At 36.4% G+C, this 19,962-nt stretch overlaps 1 protein-coding gene across 4 annotated transcripts in view; it reads left to right on the forward strand.

Moving 5' to 3' along the window:
• LOC112563349 (eukaryotic translation initiation factor 4E transporter-like) overlaps window positions 1-19,962 on the forward strand; it is a 33,619-nt gene that overhangs the window by 10,678 nt on the left and 2,979 nt on the right. Inside the window, exons 12-25 of one of the 4 annotated variants that reach the window (XM_025237263.1) lie at window positions 415-543; window positions 744-967; window positions 3,525-3,587; window positions 5,480-5,981; window positions 7,557-7,663; window positions 7,897-8,045; window positions 8,365-8,449; window positions 11,447-11,552; window positions 12,022-12,245; window positions 12,364-12,487; window positions 13,027-13,383; window positions 13,626-13,880; window positions 15,708-15,871; window positions 17,383-17,419. In XM_025237263.1, the coding sequence (XP_025093048.1) occupies window positions 415-543; window positions 744-967; window positions 3,525-3,587; window positions 5,480-5,981; window positions 7,557-7,663; window positions 7,897-8,045; window positions 8,365-8,449; window positions 11,447-11,552; window positions 12,022-12,245; window positions 12,364-12,487; window positions 13,027-13,383; window positions 13,626-13,880; window positions 15,708-15,871; window positions 17,383-17,406 (2,513 nt within the window). In that variant the 3' untranslated portion in view covers window positions 17,407-17,419. Of the gene's footprint in view, window positions 1-414; window positions 544-743; window positions 968-3,524; window positions 3,588-5,479; window positions 5,982-7,556; window positions 7,664-7,896; window positions 8,046-8,364; window positions 8,450-11,446; window positions 11,553-12,021; window positions 12,246-12,363; window positions 12,488-13,026; window positions 13,384-13,625; window positions 13,881-15,707; window positions 18,961-19,962 lie in introns of those variants that run through there. The other 3 variants (XM_025237262.1, XM_025237261.1, XM_025237265.1) reach the window with 3 other exon arrangements.

Raw genomic sequence — 19,962 nt, forward strand, 5'->3', positions numbered from 1 at the left:
GTGTCAAAAGATAAGAGAAGTATGAATAGAAAGGAAAAGCTCATGTTCTTGTCAAAGAGCATGTGTATCTTTCTCTAATTTTTATCTGTAGCATCCAGAGCAGTTTGCTAGATCTTTCTTCTGCTGTTTAGGTGACTGATTAAGAATCAAACATTAATGGTTGGTTTGGGTCAGAGCTTGTGGTCATTCTTGTAGCTAATAATGCTGGATCTGCATAATTCTGTCATTTATCTTCAGTATTGAGAATTGCTCCAGTCTGATTCTATTAGAGAAGAAATTCTCTGTAATAGCTTGATACAGAAGGCAATGAAATGAAAGAAAAGAAAAATCTAGCAATTTTATTTTGTGATGTTAGTGGAGCAGTTCATTGCTGTTGAGAGTTATTAAGAAAATATATTTACATTTGCTGTCCAGCAACTCCTAGCTCAAGAGGTAGTTTCTCAACTCAAGATGCAGAAGTTCAACTGAAAGCAATCTTGTTTGGTGGGGCACGAGACAGTGCATCCTCAAGTGGTACGGCCAGTCCTGCCAATGTACCTCCAGGTTAGTTTTGATATTCACAAAATCCTTTCTCGGTACAAACGTGCAGATCCTTTATATTTGAATAATCAAAATTTACCTGGTGTATCTGGGCATCATCTCATGCTGCGTTAGATGATTATTTCCAAGATGTTAGAGGGGTTTTTGAATGTGTGTAACTAAAACTTTATAGCTGTTCAAGATCAATAATTTTATTGTCACAGGTGTACAGCGCAAGATGAAAACTGTGGCTGAGCTGGAAGCAGATATGCACCAGAATTCTCCCAAAGTGGGTGCAAGTCCCTCCTCAACGCCTCAGCATGGACCTACTGCAGCATGCCAGGGAGCTGCCCCAGCAGCTGCACGTTCAGATGATGGGGACCAGACAGCATTTAACAAGCTGCTAAGCTTGATTAAAGGTGGCAGCAATACTGCTTCATCAGTTACGGTGAGTCCCATATTCCTTCATTTCATTTCACTAAACTATATTCCTAACGAGCCCTCTTAGCATGGCACAAAAATATAATTACGTAATAAAACAATGGCGCATAACTGAAGACAGTGAAGATGAAAATGGTTGATGTTTTTATTCTTGCTGTTTTCATGTAAACATTGCACCAAGAATACTATATATTTCTGGGAGAGAGAAAACTTGAACTTTGCAATAAAGGCAATGAAAATTGCCTACTTTCACTCTGATGACAGCAATAATCTAAAAAATTCACAATTTACTATTTAAAAAAAAAAATCAGCACATCTAAGTGGACTACTTGCCTTCATCAAAAACATTGGCAAAAATATATCTCCATCACTTAGCACCAAATAGACTGGCTAAAATATCTTAAAATTCGTTGGCAAAGTTATTTTCAACAACAGACTCTTCACTATGATCACCAACAAAGTCATCCTTGGGAAAATCACTTGATGAGCACTCATTTCTTCACAAACAAACAAAAAAAATCGCAAAATCACTCAGATTAAATTCCAAATGGCTCGCAAATAGTGTAAAGAAGACCTGAGATTAGAAAAAAACTTTCTGATTGGTTGGTTTTTAACTGGCTCAACCAAACGAACTTTTCTTGGGTCAGTATGGCAGAGCAATGATTGTGACCTCTCGTGCTAAGAGGGTAAGCAAAGATATGCAGAGATAAAATGCACAGATTTCCCTCCAAAATATGATTTTAGTCTACTGGTGTAAAGCCAAGATGAATGCTGTTGAATACATCAGTCAGAGCATGTTTTTATAAGAGCATTGAACTTTGCATTTCACATTTTTCTTTAAATCAAGGGTTTATTTTAATTTCTGCAAAAGTGTGTAAGAAAGGAGGCGGGAGCAGTAATTGGTAACAAAAAGAAATTAATTTCTCGCATTCAGTACAAACTGTGCTGTGTATTTTAATTTTTTTTTTTTTTTTGGCTCCTGCCCTAATTTCTCTGAACTTTTCTTATGTCCCATCTGACAACTCTGCTCTTTGATGACCGTTTCCTAATTATTCCTGTCCCCAGAACAACAGCATATGGTCACAACATTTTTAGTGACTTTGCTGCAAAACAATGAAACTCTTTCCCTTTCCATATCCACTAGCTACCCATTATTGAATCCTTTATGTGTGCACTGAAAGAAAATGCACCTCTTCCGTACGCATTATTCCTAACACAGTTCCAACTTGTCCTTTTTCACACCCTTCCTCCCTCATTTTCGCTTACGGTACTTCTCTACTTCCTTTTCCAACATCACAATACTCTTGGCCCTTGTTACTTGGTTCCTCTTTTTTCATTTTTTTTTTTTAATACGTCATCAGTACTGTTGTTTCTCCTTCTGTAGTTCATATATTTGTTATTCTTTCTCTTGTATATTGACCATTTCTTGTTCTTGAGCAATAAGAACATACTCCTTAGGAGTGTGAGTGTGTGCTATACAAATTTTGCATTTATTATTTACTATTACAAAAACAGGAACGAATGGGTATCAGATTTTTTTCACTTTTATTACATTTATTTGCCATATTATATGTATGTGTATGGTGGAATTTTGTAATTGATTTTGACCCATTCCCAGTGCCCTAGAGGTCTGAAATTTTTGCCAGTTATATATTTCCCAGAATAATACAGCGTTAAATCGTTTCCGACAATCTGCAAGTAATAATATAAGAAATATTTTATTCTGTTGGCTGAATTAAGATAGAAAGATAACTGTTGCTGTAGGACTTTTAAACTTTAGGTTATTTTCCCTGTTTTGGTCCATACCAAGGGAATAAAGTCATAATGTAAACCAAAAAATAATCAATATACCCTGGCATGCAGAACTGTGTGTGTGTATTTGCTGTTAAAATTCCTGTACATCACCCTATATAAAAAAATTGATAAATCCTGGATGCAGAAAGCGTGTAGAAACAATGGAGCACCTAAGTCAGATAGCCGCATGCTAGATTAGTAACCGCCACTTTGCTCGACTCTGTGTTGAGAGAGAGAGAAAAAAAAGCCACAGATGGGTGACACCACAATGCAAAGTAAAAGACATCTACAAAAGAAGAGGCAAAAACATCAGGAGAAATTATCAGAGCCTGAAGCCCAGAAGCGTTTGCGATTGGAAGACTGATGTGATAACGACAGCAAAATTATTTTTTTTTTTTTAGTCAAAAAACACTGCAAAGTTGAAAATAAAATACGTAAAAAATGAAAATTTTTTTAAAACACATTTTTATTTGAAATGTACTGAAAAGGGTAAAGTAAATTTTGGCTTTATGTCTTGTAATTTTCAGTAATACATATAACTTAAAATATAAAAGTGTGAGGGGCACTCTTGGAACTTGAAGAGTCTGGGACCCCTCACGTTTATATTTTAAGTTATATATATTAAAGAAAATCCAGAGACATATAAGGACACAATTTATTTTCCCCTTTTTAGTACACTTCAAATGAAAGTGTGTTTAAAAAAAATTTTTTTTTTTTTACTTATTTTCAGATTTGAATCAACTGTTTATTTGTGCCTTTTGACTGTTTAGGTCACAGAGCAGAGGTCACTTTCGCCATCTACAGGGATTCAAGCTCACAATGAATTTACTCAAGTGAGAAATGTTTTTGATTGGAAGCAGTTCAGGAGGAACCAATTGATAAATGTGTGGCAAATTTTTGTAGTTATTTTACTTGTTAATCTGTGTGACAGTAAGATTATAGGAAAGAGCAGTGGTTTTGTTTTTTTTTATTTGCTTTGATACTTGAGAGTTGGGAAGTACAATATTTAAAACTTAGTCCTTTTCTTAAGGTGAAGTGTGCCTTGAGAAGATAGCAGTTTTGGGGTGATCTGGAGATAATGTCACACTCCCTAACTTGCCATATGAGTGAAAGGCCTATGCTAAAAATAGTTTAAAAGCTATTTTTACTATCCCAGATCACCCTTTTTTTTTTTTTGAAATCGTCCATGGCTATTGGCTTACATCACAGTTACCGGTAAAAAATTTGAAACGACGTGATCCAGTTTGTTTGAAATCCTAACAATGCACTTCCCTTAGCAGAATGGCTGACCTTTGTTGATTCATTCCTATTCAGTTGTGATTGAAGTTTAGTTTGTTGAATATTTTCTGATTTATGTATGAGAAGAATAAATCTTGGTGTTAGAAACATTCTCAGAAGTTGCAAAAGTGAAATTTAGTGACTATACAGCGAAATAAAATAAGTCGTGGGAAATACCGTGTGCCGAAAAGTACATCGCAATGATGTGCAAGTAACAACCGTTCCTAAACCATTCTTAAACAAAATTCCAAAAATAAAATCCTGTGTATGTTTGAAAATTCACGATTTTTAAAGTTTTTGATTATGATACTGAAACACAGCAGTGCGACATACTATGAATTTTATTTAGCTAGTACACAAATGCTTTCATTTCTGCCCTCGGGTCCCCTCCCTCACAGTACACTTGTTTTACGATATATACATTTCTGGAGCTTTTTTCTTGACCTGTTTTATTGGCAGAACAAATTATAAAAGTTGTCCGATTGATATTTGTTTTCTTTAATCATTTGTTCCGGATTACATACAAATGGAAACTTAACAGTAGCATCAATATCAGATACATAGTGGATGTTTTAATAAATTTGGTTAATCTGTGATGAAAAATGTTAACCTCTTTTTAATATTGTGACAGTGAACAACAAACCATTAAATAAGGAAGTTTGCATGGAATCTAAGTAAAACAGTTCATAATATAATTCAGGCAAGTAAGATTATATAACACTATACCTGAAGCCCAGACCCTGAGAAAACAAAAAAAGGAACACAAAGTAGATAATGGTTACCGAGCAAGAAAGCGGAGTGAAATTCATAATCCTAGAATACTAGGATAGACTGTAATTACATAGTAAGATGCCATGTGTAGCATATGAACAATGAAATATATTTTTCAAAAATAATCTGAGGCATGATATATTCATTTGAAATTTGTAAACTTAAATTTCTCTGATTTCGATTTTTGATTCGAGGGCTTAAATGCAAAACAGCATGCCTCTACAGCATTAAAATTTTGCAGCTTTATTTAGAAATGCATAACTAAAGATTGTGGTAAGAATATCCTGGTAGAAACATTAATTTGGCTGAAATTGACATTTGAAGAGGAAAAAAATTCCATTTGCCGAGTTCATGAATGGGTATCATGTTTGATTGCTTATATCTCCTAGACCTCTTGAGATAACAAAAAGTTCTTATCACAACCTTTAGATCACTTACAAAAACACCAAAAGTTTTAGTATTTGACTTACAGTATTGTATGCATCCATTCTTGAAATACTTATTTATTTTTGAATGAAAACATATTAAAGTCCAAATTTTCATTGTAGGTGCCCGAAAACATTTTTATGTTCTACATATATATTTTAACACTCTAAACCAATTAAATGTATTTAAAACATAGATTAAAGGTTTTGGAGTATCCTCCTGACCTTATGGGAATCACTCTGTATTGCAGGCATTGCTGAGGAATAAAGAACAGCAGCGCCAGATCCAGCAGATGACCTTGCAAAACATGCACCATCCTATCCCTTCCTCTGTAACATCCCAGCAAGTGTCACAGCCACCTCTGCAAGTTCATCTTCAGCAACAGCAGCAGCAGATCCTGCAGCCTCAGCCTATGCTGGCCAAGGTTCCTATTGTGCAGCATGCCCCACCACAGCATACCCCACAGGTTGTAGCGCCACGACCTGTGCTGGCCCAAGGGCTGGGGCGCTTACCAGTGTCTGGCCCATCATCTCAGGACCCAATAATCAACTTCTTACAGCAGAACCCTACCATTGTCATGAAACCACCTTCACCTACTCCTATCAACCTGGCTGGACTTCTAACTACTCATGCAGTGTCTGCACAGGGTCCCATACCCTCCCCTCTCCCAACAGGACTCCCTCCACCGAGCATACGTGTGACTTCACAGCAGGGAAATACCTCAGCTACTGCTCGAGTTCCTTCCCCCATAAGTGAGTAAATTTGGTTATTTGTGCTTTTGTGAATATCTTTTTGATAGCCCGAATTTTTGTTCTTTTTCTCTTCTTTCTTCTTGCAAATTCACAGCTTTTCAGTAGATTGATACATTATTGTTTCCTTATCCCTTGGAAAAATGTCAGAGGTAACTCCAGAAAATAGCCATTTGGGGTGCCATGGTTGAATTTGAGGTAACAGATTTTGCTGTTTGTTGCATCCTGGTAGAGAAGCATCTTCAGCAGCATTAAGCACTTAAAGATTTGTTAATGTTCTCCAATGACACTCAATTACTACATAAGTAGTTGAAATTTTGCTTGGTTTTTGAGAGAAAAAACACTTTAAATAAAGAAAACATTCAGAAAGGACGCAAGTCCAAAATGTAATGAATACGCAGAAAATAAAGTGAGTGAAAAAATGACCATCCCAAGAGAGCATAGATTTCAGATATATGATGCTTTTGCTTCGGCGAAAGATTTGTGTTGGCAAATTAGCATACACATTAGTGGCTTTCTTCTCTTCTTTTTTTTTTTTGTCAGAGTGGGTTGCTTAAAATTATCAAAAGAGCCTAATTTATTTTCTTAAAAAAATCTTAAATAAAGGATCTAATGATCTTAATAGGGATTAATCATTTTCTTTACTCTCCGAATAAAAAAATACACATATTTCAAATGTTAAATATAAATTGATAATCCCTAAAGAAAAATTGAACAGGTAGGCATGTATGTTAATCTTAGTTGACCCGAGGTGAGTGCATTAGTTTTAAAAAAACAAAAGCCCAGTTCATTCATACCCTAATGCAATGATACGGACATGACAGAAATAATAACTTTTATACCTGATTTGGTTGAAATTACACTGTGACACATTCAGTTCAAAACAAAAACACTAACAATTACTGCCTTTTATAATCTGTCCATAAATTATAAGAACATTAACAGGAAGAACTCAGTTTTTTCCAATCATTTTTTTTGGTTATGGTGCTGATGCATAAATTGCAAAATCTCAAGATTAAGCTGCAGTAATAAATTTTTAGTCTTAGAAATAAACTATATGTGTAAGCATGACTGGTTGATATAAGCGCATTTTTTTTTTGGCTGTAATTGGACTTGAAATTTTTTTTATCTTATCAGGCACAATTTTTTGTAGTACACATGCTGGTTACATAGGTATAAGACAATTAAAGATGCCAGAAAGTAAATGCTTGCCATGTAGGTAATAGTTTGTTCTTTATATAGCAGTAGTCTGATTACTGTCTTAAATGATTTTTGAATAATTGTACATTGTTGACAACCGTGAATAAAGTCAAATTTATGTATAAATAAAAAAATTTTCCTCGTTTCTTATAGTCTGTAAAAATAGCAACATAATTAGAAATTTTTATTTGGAGTAGCATTCTAACCTTAAAAGACAATTTGCACATTGGTGTGCATCTTATCTGTGGGAATTTAAACGATAGCAGTAGCAATAATTTACAAAAGTAAACTTGATGTTTACTGTTAAACAGAACACATCCAGTCCGTAAAGGAAGAGATGGATGCAGCGTTATTAATTCTGTGTTTATTGAATTGCAGTGTTCAGCCAACAGCCACCCTTACATCTAAGTGCACCTTCCCCGATCCATCCATCCCAGTTGGCACCGCTACCTGGGCAGTCTCTTTCACCCACCAGTACACTAACAGTAAGTCGCCACCTAAGTGTGGCTTTACTACATTTTTGCAGTTCTTTCTTTTATCCGTGCCATCTTTAGGAAGATCTATTGAGAAGTTCTGAATAAAATTCAGATCAGAAACAAGCATCTTTAAAAAATTGTTTTACTTGTGTTTGTGTGAAATATTTGTGTGCATGGGTATATTTTTGTTTGTGTAACCCTAAGATTGAAAAGTAGAATTTAAATTGGTTTGCATTGTTCAGACAACATCAGGCATGAGGTCTCCAGTGCTGCAGCGGGTGCCCAGTCCACAAGAGCTAGTAGCACACACACAAGCTATTCTTCAAAATGCTCTTATCAAACGCAAACTGGAAGATCAGAAGGAACGATACCTTAAAAAGCAACAAGAAAGGTCAGAACACTATCAGTAAATCCATGTTTTATGCTGATTTCTATAAATATTGTTTAAAAACCACAAGAGTATAGACTATTTGCCAAGTTTTGCATGGTCAGTCACATGTTTTTATAATAGATGCTGATGTCATTTTTCCAATATTAAAATTAAGTGGGTAGGTATGTGATGAATCTCTACAGACAATAATGATTACAGATAACTTTCTAAAAGCGGATTTTTTTTTTACCCTAAGGATTATTTAAGTTTCTCTGATTTAACAATTTTAAACATAAGGGGGGAAAATGGATTATATCTAAATCTTTTCTGATATCTTTAGAGCAAAATCGCCTTGTGTACAAAGTATGGCCATCAAAACATCAACCACAACCACATCAACTATGCCAGTCAGCAGTCAGTCCAAGGTAAGAGTGATGTTTTGTATTAAATTGACATAACAAATAGTATTCACAAAAATATTGAGAATATAAATCCTTTAAACCCTTTCAGTGTACAGTAGAACTGTAATGGTTTTGTCAGCTGACTTGTTTAAAATCTCTTCTGATGTGTTTACTGGTCAAATAAAATGTTGTCAAGTTTGGCATATGACAATTGTATTGATATTAATTAAATTTATAATGTAAATACATACACAACTATTTACTATAACAACTATTTAATAAATAATTAAATTGTATTGATATTAAATGTGATAAGCAGGCTTTGGATGAAAGTATGATGACCTTTATGTCAGTGATCATTTTCCAATAATATTCTTATTTGCTTCTTAACCTATCTTACAATCAGTAATTTACCAGAGGGAAGGTGGAATTTTATTAAGGCAAAGTTGCCAATTTTCCAGGCCCTCTGCTCTGCCTGCCTCCATTCAGGTTCTAGTTTTAACCTAATTGTTGCTGTGCTATGGCAGGTTTCTCTTACAGGACCACCCCATTGAAGTTTTTATATCAGTATTGCTTTGGCTGCCATACTGTAGTTAGTCACCATTTATGGAAAAGCTCTAGTTCCATGGTTTTTGGAGGAATGCTGGATAAGTCAATGAGCACAGATGAAGAATCCCATTGGTGCCATTACCCCACTATACACAATATATCATTTAAATATTGCTGAATGCAAGCTCAGCAAATGTTTAAACAAGCAAGGAAACTTGCATCCTCCCTGTCCCAGAAGCTGTGGGCAGCCATTCAGAACTTGAAGATGGAGGGACGATATCTCTCATTTTCATAGCTATCTGCAGTTTGTAGTTTCCCAGGGAAGATATCTGGCATCTTCTGTTAGCTATCTGCAGGTTGTAGGTTCCATTCTCAAAGATAAACAGGACGTAGCCAATTGTCTGGGCAACAACTTAACCCATAACTCTTCTTCAGCTCTGTATTGCCTTGCTTTTAAGACTTGCAGGAATCTATCTCATGAGTTTTCTTCTGATAATAGTGAACATGATCATAGTGGCGCTCATCCTGACTTTGTATGGTGGCTTGGCGAACACTTCTTTGTCTTGAATGCCTCAAAGACTAAGGAAATGATTTTCAACTTTCGGACGAACAGGCTTGAGGCACAGTCATCAGTATTATCCATGATGATGCCATTGAGGTAGTTGACTGTTCAAAATATCTAGGTACCATCATTGATAGCCAGCTTAAATGGGACATCAACACTGACGTGATCCTCCGTAAGAGCCAATGATGGGACCTCCTACTGAAACTCCTTTCTCTGTCAGCTCTGCCATCTTCTCTCAATTGAGCGGTCCGGTGGCGCAACGGTTAGCGCTGTTAGCGCCTGTCACCAATACAGTGAAGGTTGGCTGCCCTGAGTTCATTTCTCGTCTCGGGCACGTTGTTCTTTCTCTGCACGTGGCATCTGTTTACAGGACTGGCTGCTTGCCGTGATATAGCCTTAGCTGCTGACACGGCATAAAACACCAATTCCCCCCCCCCCCATCTTCTCTCAATTCTGTCAGTCCTTCATTGAAAGTCTCATCACTTTTTTGTTCATCTCTTGGTTCCACAGCCTCTTCCTAGGGAACAGATCTTGTCTTGTCACCTTCATTAATATCTGTTCCAATTAACCAGAACCAGGCAGTAGGAGTTGGCAGCCTTTTGCCATCAGCAAATCCTCGGGAAGGCATTCAGCATTCTCTGGATTTCTGATCATGTGTTGGCATGTGAGTTTTCACTCTTGCAGTCTGGCTGTTGGTACGCAATGCCTGTATGCAGAACCAATCATCACCCCAACTCAATTTATTCCACGTGCCATTCACTTGATAAACTCTACTGGCCGTCATCTTGTAATAGCCTGAGGTGGTCTGGGTCACCAACTGTATCCACTGTTAGGAACGTGGGTGTGTGTGTGAGACACTATTTTAACATGCACATCTATATTATCTCTTTTAGATATGTATATATTATTTCTAGCACGAGCACTGTCTTGGATAGTGGGGATAAAGTTGTATTGATATTTGTGTGTACAACTCTCTTTTCTGTCTCTCTCATACTATAGTGGAGGTTTTGGGCTTTCTCCTACTTGGTTTTGGCTGTGTTGCAAAACCTTACTGACTAAATGCAAACTTATTGCAAAAGTAGACTTGCCTAAGAAACTAAAAAATGAATAAGCATTTATGATATTAAGAAGAAAAAGCTAGATATATTACAGAAATTGAAATACCTTTAATTATAAATAACAGTTGTGGTCTGCTAAATGCAAAATGATCAACATTTCAAAGAAGGAACTTTTTCTGCTCAAGGCTACCATCTTAAACTTTTTGATTCTATACACCATTAGGGTTTTGTTTGCTTAGTATCGCCATGTTAGCACAAAAATGTATGGAGAAATATGTCAGCTCACATTAAATAATACAACATATACAACAAAATATTACAACATATATCAAACACCATAGTGCAGTCACAACATGCCTGCTAACATACAGTGCCCTCGCCAGTCTAGGTTTTCATAAACATAACAGGTTCCATGCTTTCACGCATATTCCTGTACACAGGTACCAGATACATGCAATTGTGGTAAGAAGCCCCAAAGCAGGGCACATACATTTTCATATCTGTCAAATAATGTTTATTAACTTGTCCAGAATAAACTTTGGTATATCTGATGAGTAGTCAGCATGTATCACATTGATTACATTCCTAGCAGAGGTAGCATTCTTTTTGGGATGGACCTAAACTATAATAAAAGAACATCCAAAAAAATTCCCTTGAGAGATAGAAGGGGGCTTCATAATTTTTTCAGTTTTTGCACAGCAAACCTTGTTACATGCTTTCTAAGCTCTTCAAAATACTAAGTGTTAGTGCAACATTCAAGTGGTGTTTAGTGAGAGGTATTGTTCATCATTATCAATGATGTTACCATGTATTCTTTCTGTAACAAGTACAATGTAGTCTATTTATCAGCCGGCAAGCATGGCCTTCACTCCAACCTCTGTCATTCGGAAGATGCACTCAGATCGTGTCTCTGAAAAGGAAAAGCAGACCAAAGATGGGGAAAATGATGATGGAGGTAAGGAAACCTCTTATACAACTGTAGCAACATTGAAGGCCCCCTTTATTTTTGTGTGTGTGCTTTTTTAATGGCAGTTCATACCTGTCCTTTTACCATATTCTGCATTTGTTCTGCCTCTGGTTGGGCAGCATGACTTGTACTATTCCCAGTATGTACTACAATGTAGCAGTAATATGATTTTGGTTTATCTTCGCTTATTTATCTTATATGATATGCAGTTTCATTATCACCAGCTGATAGCTGTACCAAATTTTTTTCATGTTGTGCCATTAGTGAATCATTTGTTGAGATTTTGCCCATCATCACAAATGATCTCAAAATGCACCAATTGTCCAGAGTATCCTGCTGGGATAAAAGTTATGCCCTATTGCTCTAATTTCAGGCTTGGAACTTTTATCATGCTGAGCCTTTTTTTTTTTCATGCAAATAATAAAAAGAAAAGAACTTTGTTACCATCATTTTGCAGACAGCTCAACAAAATTGCAAAAGCAGGGCTCGGATTCCTTTGACAGCTCTACCGTCAGTAGTGGGGACACTGGGATCAATGAACCAAGTGATCTACACACCCCTTCCTCCTTTAACTCCAACTTGTCTGCTCTCAGTGGTCATCTGGAGGAAGCATTACACTTGGATCTGCGAGATGATGGTCAGATGGCAGCTCAGCAGATTGGAGACAGTTTAGACGATAAGGTTAGTTGCTGCACAATACAAGTGGATGAAGCACTTAATGAGCAGGCTAAGTGAAATTGGAGATACTAAGCTTTTTCTTTTCAAATATTACTTTAACCTATGGTCTTCTTATCAACAGGTGGTCTTTGGAACTGCTATTCCTATCCTTGGACCTGGAAGAGGAGGTCGGCCCTTAGTGGGTCAGGCTGTAGCCCCACCATCCTCTCCTGGTATGAGCCTGGCAGGAAGAGCCATTGTTAAAGGTGAGCATTCTTCAGAATAAACTAATTTTGTATCTATTATTTGACTACATTTTTACAAATTCATAAATTTCTGCAAAGGATGAGAATATATAAGAGAGAATCCAAGGGAAAAAGGAAATAGTCATAACGGAAAAAAGAAAATAAGGCATTAAAATTATCTGCTCTGAGCAAATGTTCCTTGGAGCAAATATAAGTTTTAATAATTTGGGTAGAATTCGGTTTTAAATTTTATGCCTTACTGTCCGTGTTGATATACATTCTTCTTCCATTTCTGCAATTTTGCTCAGTTGCCCTCTTTAAGATTTACTATAAAAAAGCAAAAAATGCCTTCCAGATTAAAACGTGTCCGTGTTTTTATGGATGGCAGTAATTTAGCTAATGGGTCCGAATGGCCCCATGGATCTGTCCGAGAGGCATAAAATGCATTCAATTTATAGAAGGACAATAGAGAAATCTTAATATATTGAAGGTGAAACTATGAATATTTTTTTAATTGTTGGATATTAAGTACAAGTAAGGTTGCTTTTATTTTTGAAAAGGTTCAGCTGATACACCAGCTAGCGTTGCTGCAGCTATTATGTCTCAACCTCGACCCTTGACAGGCTGTTTGACTGGGGTTGTCAAAATGGATGGTGAGCCCCGGCCAATAGTGGCAGGCTCCAGTGGAACTCTTGATGTTGGCAAACTAATGGATCAAAAGCGTCACCAACAGCAGCAGCAAATTCAGGCATCTGTTCGACCATCTCATCTGAGCACTCCATTTCCTCGACCAGTGGGAGCTGCCTCTGCACCACCACCACCATTTATGCCCATCACCGCAACACCACGTCTGTCCTTGCAGCCAGCCAGCCCAGCATCCATGCAGTCAGCGCTTTTGATGCAGCAGATTAATAGGGGTAAGTACTTGAAAAGGAGCTGTTTAAATCTTCAGTTGTTAATCTGACCTAGTCTGGTCTATCCATGACTATAACATAAAATGAAGGGTGTTAAAACATGTGAAGTTAAAAAAAAAGTCTCATGCATGGTGCTATTTAAAAAAAAAACAACAGGTGAAATGTAATTTTTAAAAACCATTTTCGCTGTATTTATATACACAAACACTAATAAAAATATTGATGGTTTTCCTTGTGTTTTGTAGTGAACCACATCAATCAGATGAATCAGTTAGCTGCCCTTCAGGTTCAGCAACGAATGATGCCACTACATGCCATCATGCCTACTGTTACACCAGGAGCTCCACTTCCACAACTTTCCCCTCGTACTTCCACACCTGCCCAGATGTCATCAGTGGCAGCTCTTGGGATCACTCCTAATAGTTCATCAGCTATCAGCTCTGTATTAAAACGTGCATTTTCATCTTCAGTACCCATTTTCACCCAGGCAACCAAACCTGGTAAGTTGATATCCTTGTAAATGTGTTGCTGAACATTCTTGGCTTTTATTAGAATTGATGATTATTCTGGCACAAAGTACATCAATCACAAACCTTGTAGGTATACTCATTTTTCTTTATGTTCACACCTGGTCCTGATCATTACTGAGATTAGCAGCAGATTTCAAAGCTGCTTTTTTTTCTCTTGAGGCACTGACTACCAAATCATTTGATTTTTGACAGTTATCTTTCTAATAATGAATTGGGTGCACTAATCTATGTCTATTTTATTTTTGCTGCTACAAAGGTCTTAGAATACAATCATTATTTTCCTCCTTTCCCATGTGGCATTTTGAGAAGAAATGAGCATCGGATAGTGTCTTGACACTGTGAAGAGTGACTCGCGCTCTTCCTTTCAAACGCACTCAAAATGCTGGGCAAATACGTGTTCTTTCACACACACACACAAAAATGACTTACTTGAACAGATCTGCCTACTTTACTAAACAAAACAAAAATACATATATTTAAAAAAAGTCCCAACTATGATGTATATCCTTTCTTAATTTTCTCTGGGAACAGTAGAATATTTAAAAGAGCTAAATGAACTCGCTAATGAGCGATCTCTTGGGACATACAAATCCTTCTTCTCGTATTGTTGAAAATTCCAGAGAACAAAATGAACTCACTAATAAAATGTCATCTCTTGGGACATAAAAATTTTGATTGGTTATATTCAAAATGTGTTTACTGTTATGAATTTTCTGGCTCTTTGTCTTACATAGAAAAAAGTGGCAATTTGCTGATGGTAATTTCCATTGGCCTTGAATTGACCAAGTTTTTTTTTAAGACTTGCGCTGTCCTTAATATTCTCTATTTTTGCTAATTTTGAGCACAGTAAGAACAAACTTGAAATCAGTCACTTTAAAATATATATATTTCTGCATGGTTTTATTAAAAACCACTACAGAGAGTGGAGAATATTGAACATTCGTATTGTGCTATAATATCAAAATTGTTAAAAAGATTGTCATACGATATCAGAACTGTGTCCTGCCTTGACTAGAACATTTACTAGGACTTTCAATGTCAAAAAAGGAAAACAGAAACAATGAAATATTAAACCAACGGCCTTGTATTGGATTAAAGTAAATGTGAACCTCACAAGAGAACACCTGTTGTGTATGGACAGTGTTTAGCTCAGTAAAGGGTATCCTCATATTGCAGGTTTCACTACCTTTGTTATTTTGTGTCTATTTGACAGCAAAAAAAAAAAAAAAAAAAGAAGAAGACTATGACTGTTGTAAAATTGTACATTAAATGATATAAATAATAGCATTTTTATAGCTTATTTTCCTGCTGGCAGCAATCTTAGTGCACTTTGCCATAAACCATCGGCTAACAGTATTTGTGTAGATTAGTAAACTTAAAAGCACAGTTTCCCTGTAAGTAGGCTTAGTGTGTTGTACAAATTAAACAAGTAAATGCACATTTAATGTGTCTCACAGTCAAACAAGATTTTTCCAGATGCTTCACCTGAAGTTTTAAGACAACACATAGCTCAGTCCTGGCACTAAAGAGGCAAATGCGACAGTAGTTTAAAAATTTACAAAGAACAAGAAGCAGGTTTACACGAGTGTTATGTTGCCTATGGATATAGAGGTTAAAGTAGGTCTAGTAAATGTGATGGGGGGGGGGGGTTGGGGGGAGTCTGGAAAAAGTAAGAAAGTTTTAGGAACACCTTTACGAACTCTGTTGTAATGCTGACATTAAAAAAATTTGAACTACAGGTTGCAAACATTTCAAGAAAAGATGAAAATTTGGTGGACACAAGATTTTTTGTTGCAGCTGTAAATGGACCATTAGCCTCACTGGGGTCCTCAGTGGTAACTTCAACAGCTCCTCTGAACAATCGCCATCCATCAGATGGAGAGATTCTCAAATGGTTTTCACCTGAAGTGCTCAAGACACAGCTACCAAGCATGCCACCACTTCCTACACATGGCACGAAGGTCATGACCGTTGATGAAATAGAAAGAAATTAAATATTAACCTGTTAAGTACATGTCTGCCTCTGTGTGTTGTCCCCATTAGAATATTCCAGTCATCATTCTATCATGTACAGGTGATTTATTGAACTTGAGACAGCATCTGTTGGATAATAATCTGCTCATATGTGTGTCTCCTCCATGCACATATCTGTTGTCGGTGGGCAGCGAAGCACCAACAGATGTTTTGGTTGCAGAGGCATATAGTGTAGCAGCAGCTGTATTAGCTTGTTTTAGTGTATGTCTGATGTGCCTCCACGACTAGTCCACCAGGAGAAATGATGCTCTGATGACAACAAGCTTTTCTTCCCTTTTTTAAAAATCTTGCTGCAGATGTACCATCTTAATTTCATGAGTAAATTTTTTTTTATTACTTGGCTATAACTTTTGGCTGAGTCGTTTAAAAAATAATTACTGCGATCTCAACAAAACAAAACTTTAGGTTTTAGCCTTTCAAGTCTTTGACTTTGTAAAGAGCATAAAAAAATTAATATTAGTAGTTTTCTGTATTGTTTTTGCATTTGCATTGTGTGTGTATGTTTGGTATATGTATAAGTGCATGTTGGTTTTTTTTTAAAGGAAAGGATAATACCCTTAACATAATTTCTGATGAAGACCTTACATTAAAAAACCCCACTGAAATTGCTACTGCATATAAATTTCAAGTTTTGGTTGACAGGATGCAGGTGTTTTTTTTTTTCCCCATGCTTCAATTCCTTTTGATCATGTTTAGGAAACATCGATACTGAGTATGACAGCACATGATTTGATCCATTGTGTAAATAGAGGGTACAAAAGATTTTCCAGATGCATAAGATTGCAAAGAATGTAATATCTACAGTTTTTACTCATTTGAGTGTATGCTGAGAGGTTTTGTTCACAAGTTTTTGTTCTTTTTTGTGTTTCTACCCCCACCATCCAACATCAAGTAATTTAAAGGCTGTAAGGAGAGGAAGAGCTTAACCAAATTTGTGAAGATATACAAACCGATAAAAAAAAAAAATCATACATTGTAAGGTGCTGCACAGCTGTTACATTTCCATGTAAATAGCCATGTTTGATTTGTGTGCATTCTAGAGCGCTAGAAAGCTGTAAATATTTATCTGCTTGAGAACTTTCCGTGTGTTTTATAAGGTGTAAAATAACTGCCAATGGTTTCGCTCTGTAGTACGGTGTGGAATGGCTGTCAAGTGCTTAGAAGGGTTTAAAGTGTAAATGGGACTGTGTGTACACCTGTCTGTTTGAAAGATTTTTTTTTTGTCTGGAAGAGAAAAGAGTAAGTACAAGAGTTGGTAGGAAATATAGATCAGCAGCAATTTTTTGAAGCTGGATGTTACAGCTAGGTAAGAGTTTAACTGAGTGACAGGTTTTGATGGTACAATTGCTTTGGGTGGAGAGGGGGAAATGTGTGGGGGTGGGTGGGGAAAGTTATTTGTACTAATGTGCTCTTGTCCTTGGTGTGCTCATTTCTGCAGGACACCTGCACAGTTGCTGAGTAAAGACCTGAAGCCTGTAAGAGTGACAATTTTTTTGCATCAAATGACTCATGATGCATGTGAGGTTTTTTTTTTTTTTTGGTACATCTGGTTTCTTTTTCAGTCAAGTTTAAAATTTGTTTTGTTACAGTTCATCAGTTGTATGTACATAGTTCTTTACATTTTGGTTACCAGATTGGTGATTTGATGTTGCTGTAACATTTGTCCTGCAATGTAAATATGTGAATAAATTGTTGTTTGAGAGATGTTAAATCAACAGTTGAAGTCTTTGATGTTGCAGTGATGCACACTTGTAGTTTGCTCCATTTTGTGTGTAATGGTTTATCATTTTTTTTGTGTGTTTCTTATGAAATATACATTTCCATTAATTTTATATTGATGGACTATTAAACATTACTTTTTGGCATATTCAAGATCTTGTCTGAGAAGCATTCTTACAACATAACCACTTTACCCTGCTCTGATCTATCTATCTTAGTAAACCTCTTCTAATATTTTGTTCTTTTATGCAATGTGATATTGAGGAAAGCTCTACTTATGCCCTAGTAGTTGAAGGTGTAACCAGGCACAAATCACTAGTGGTTTATCTGTGTTTTGAAGTTGGTGGGGAGATAGAGAAGATGGAATGCTGGTAAGCAACACAATTAGTTTTCAGTATGGTGTGATCGTGAATTCCCTAGGCAGCTTATTTTAGTATAATGTAAAAGCAGTTCCATAAAATACTTAAGGAATACGTTCAAGTCATTGTCGATAGGATAACAAAAACCGTACAAAAAGTAGAAGGGAAAAAACTACTCAACTTTCTATTTTTATGCCATTTTAAGTGATGCAAGAAAATATTTAGACATCACAAAAAAAGAATATAGTGCTTCAACAAAATATTTTTTTCTGTTTCACACTTTAATGCAGAAAGCATACACAGGAGGGTATGCATTTGTATCTGTTCCTCAGAAAAAAATTACCATTTCTTCATATACTGGCTTTTTTGTTGGTTTTTTTTTTTTTTTTTTTTTTTTTTTTTTGTTTTGTACATTTTCTTTCCATTTGTGAATCAGTGCATTGAGGGTTGCAGTCCAGAATTCAGATCTTGTCTGAGGCACACTTTTCTTTCGGTGCATGTGTAACCTGGCTGCTTTACTGTTATAGAGCCTTCATTGCTGGTTCAACCTAAAACACAATTTTCTCTCCCCACCCAGTTGTGCTTGTTCAACAGAAGTACATGTCTCATTGAAATTTAAAGCTGGAAAGGTGCAGCCTTTGTGACCAGCTTTATAACTGTTCTCTCCTTTGGCCTCTTGCATAATGTATGTCATCGTGATTAAAACTGTTAGTTTTGTTATAAGAAATGTTATGTGTACTTTTTACATTTAGAACACAAGAATGGATTTAGTGATTCTGCTATTTTAAGCTTTGACATGTCCTAGGAAAGAACCTTTCCTTGCTCATGTTTTAAACAAAAGAGAAGTTGACTTACAAATAATTTCCCGCTGCTGTCACAGCTGATTTAATGAAATACCAGTTTTCTGTTGATGTTCACTTTAAAAAGAAAAAAAAAAAGCCTAAAAATGTAATGGTAGTCCTGTGTCATTTAGGTTTGAGATGGGTTGAGGAAAGTGCTTTTTCTGGGAACCATCTTTTCATGAGGATGATGCCTATCTCCACCTCGCAGCCTTTCCTTCCTTAACCCTTTGTAAAGTGTCAGGTCCATGCTGGAAATATGTTGTGGCATTGTGTGTTAAATCAGTGAATGTGCATGTCACGGACTTCTGATGCTGGTGCTATAATTACTTGACTTTCAGCTTCCCCTGGGTCTAATGGAAGGCATGAGGAGTTGTGGATATTGAACATGAATTAGCAAAAAGCATTCACTTTACCTTTCAGTGATACATGCAGTACTAGTGCAAGGATAAAGATAATTGTGAAGTGCGTTGATATTAAAAGTCAACATTACAAACCCACCACCTTAAAGTTCCCTCTGATCTATGCTGATTCGATCCTTGGCATGTTGGTGAGAGGCTATGCTTACTAAAGTGCAGAACTGTTCATTTGGTTTTGTTGACTACTGAGTTGTCTGAAAAGATATTCAGCAAATCATCGGGTGGCAGCAAGTCTGAGTTTTGTTCATTGGTGTTTGTAAATCATTATCACATGCTACATTTTACTTACTACTTCAGGGTGAGGCCAGCATTGACGGCCATTGGCACTACTATTTTCATGGTCATAAGATTCACCATGGTTTCTCTGAACCATTTCAAGGGCAGACTTGAAAACAGTGGCTCCATTTTTTTTTTTTCCTTGTAGTTTAACCTTAACCACAAAAGAAAATGCGTAACAGGCTAGTGGTAGAGTAAAAATGTCAGACATATCAGAAATCCTGTGTGAAAGCAACTGAAAAAATTCTTTTCATTTAAGTTGCTTGGTCAACAGCAGACCAAGATACAAAACAAAACAAAAAAACTACTCTAAAACAAAGACATGAACAACTACTTCAAGCATAGAAAGGCTGGTGACTGCTGATGGGACCATTGTACTTCTACAACTATCAACAAACTACTTTGT

This window comes from Pomacea canaliculata, linkage group LG4, assembly GCF_003073045.1.
Source record: "Pomacea canaliculata isolate SZHN2017 linkage group LG4, ASM307304v1, whole genome shotgun sequence".
Taxonomy (NCBI): Eukaryota; Metazoa; Mollusca; class Gastropoda; order Architaenioglossa; family Ampullariidae; genus Pomacea; species Pomacea canaliculata.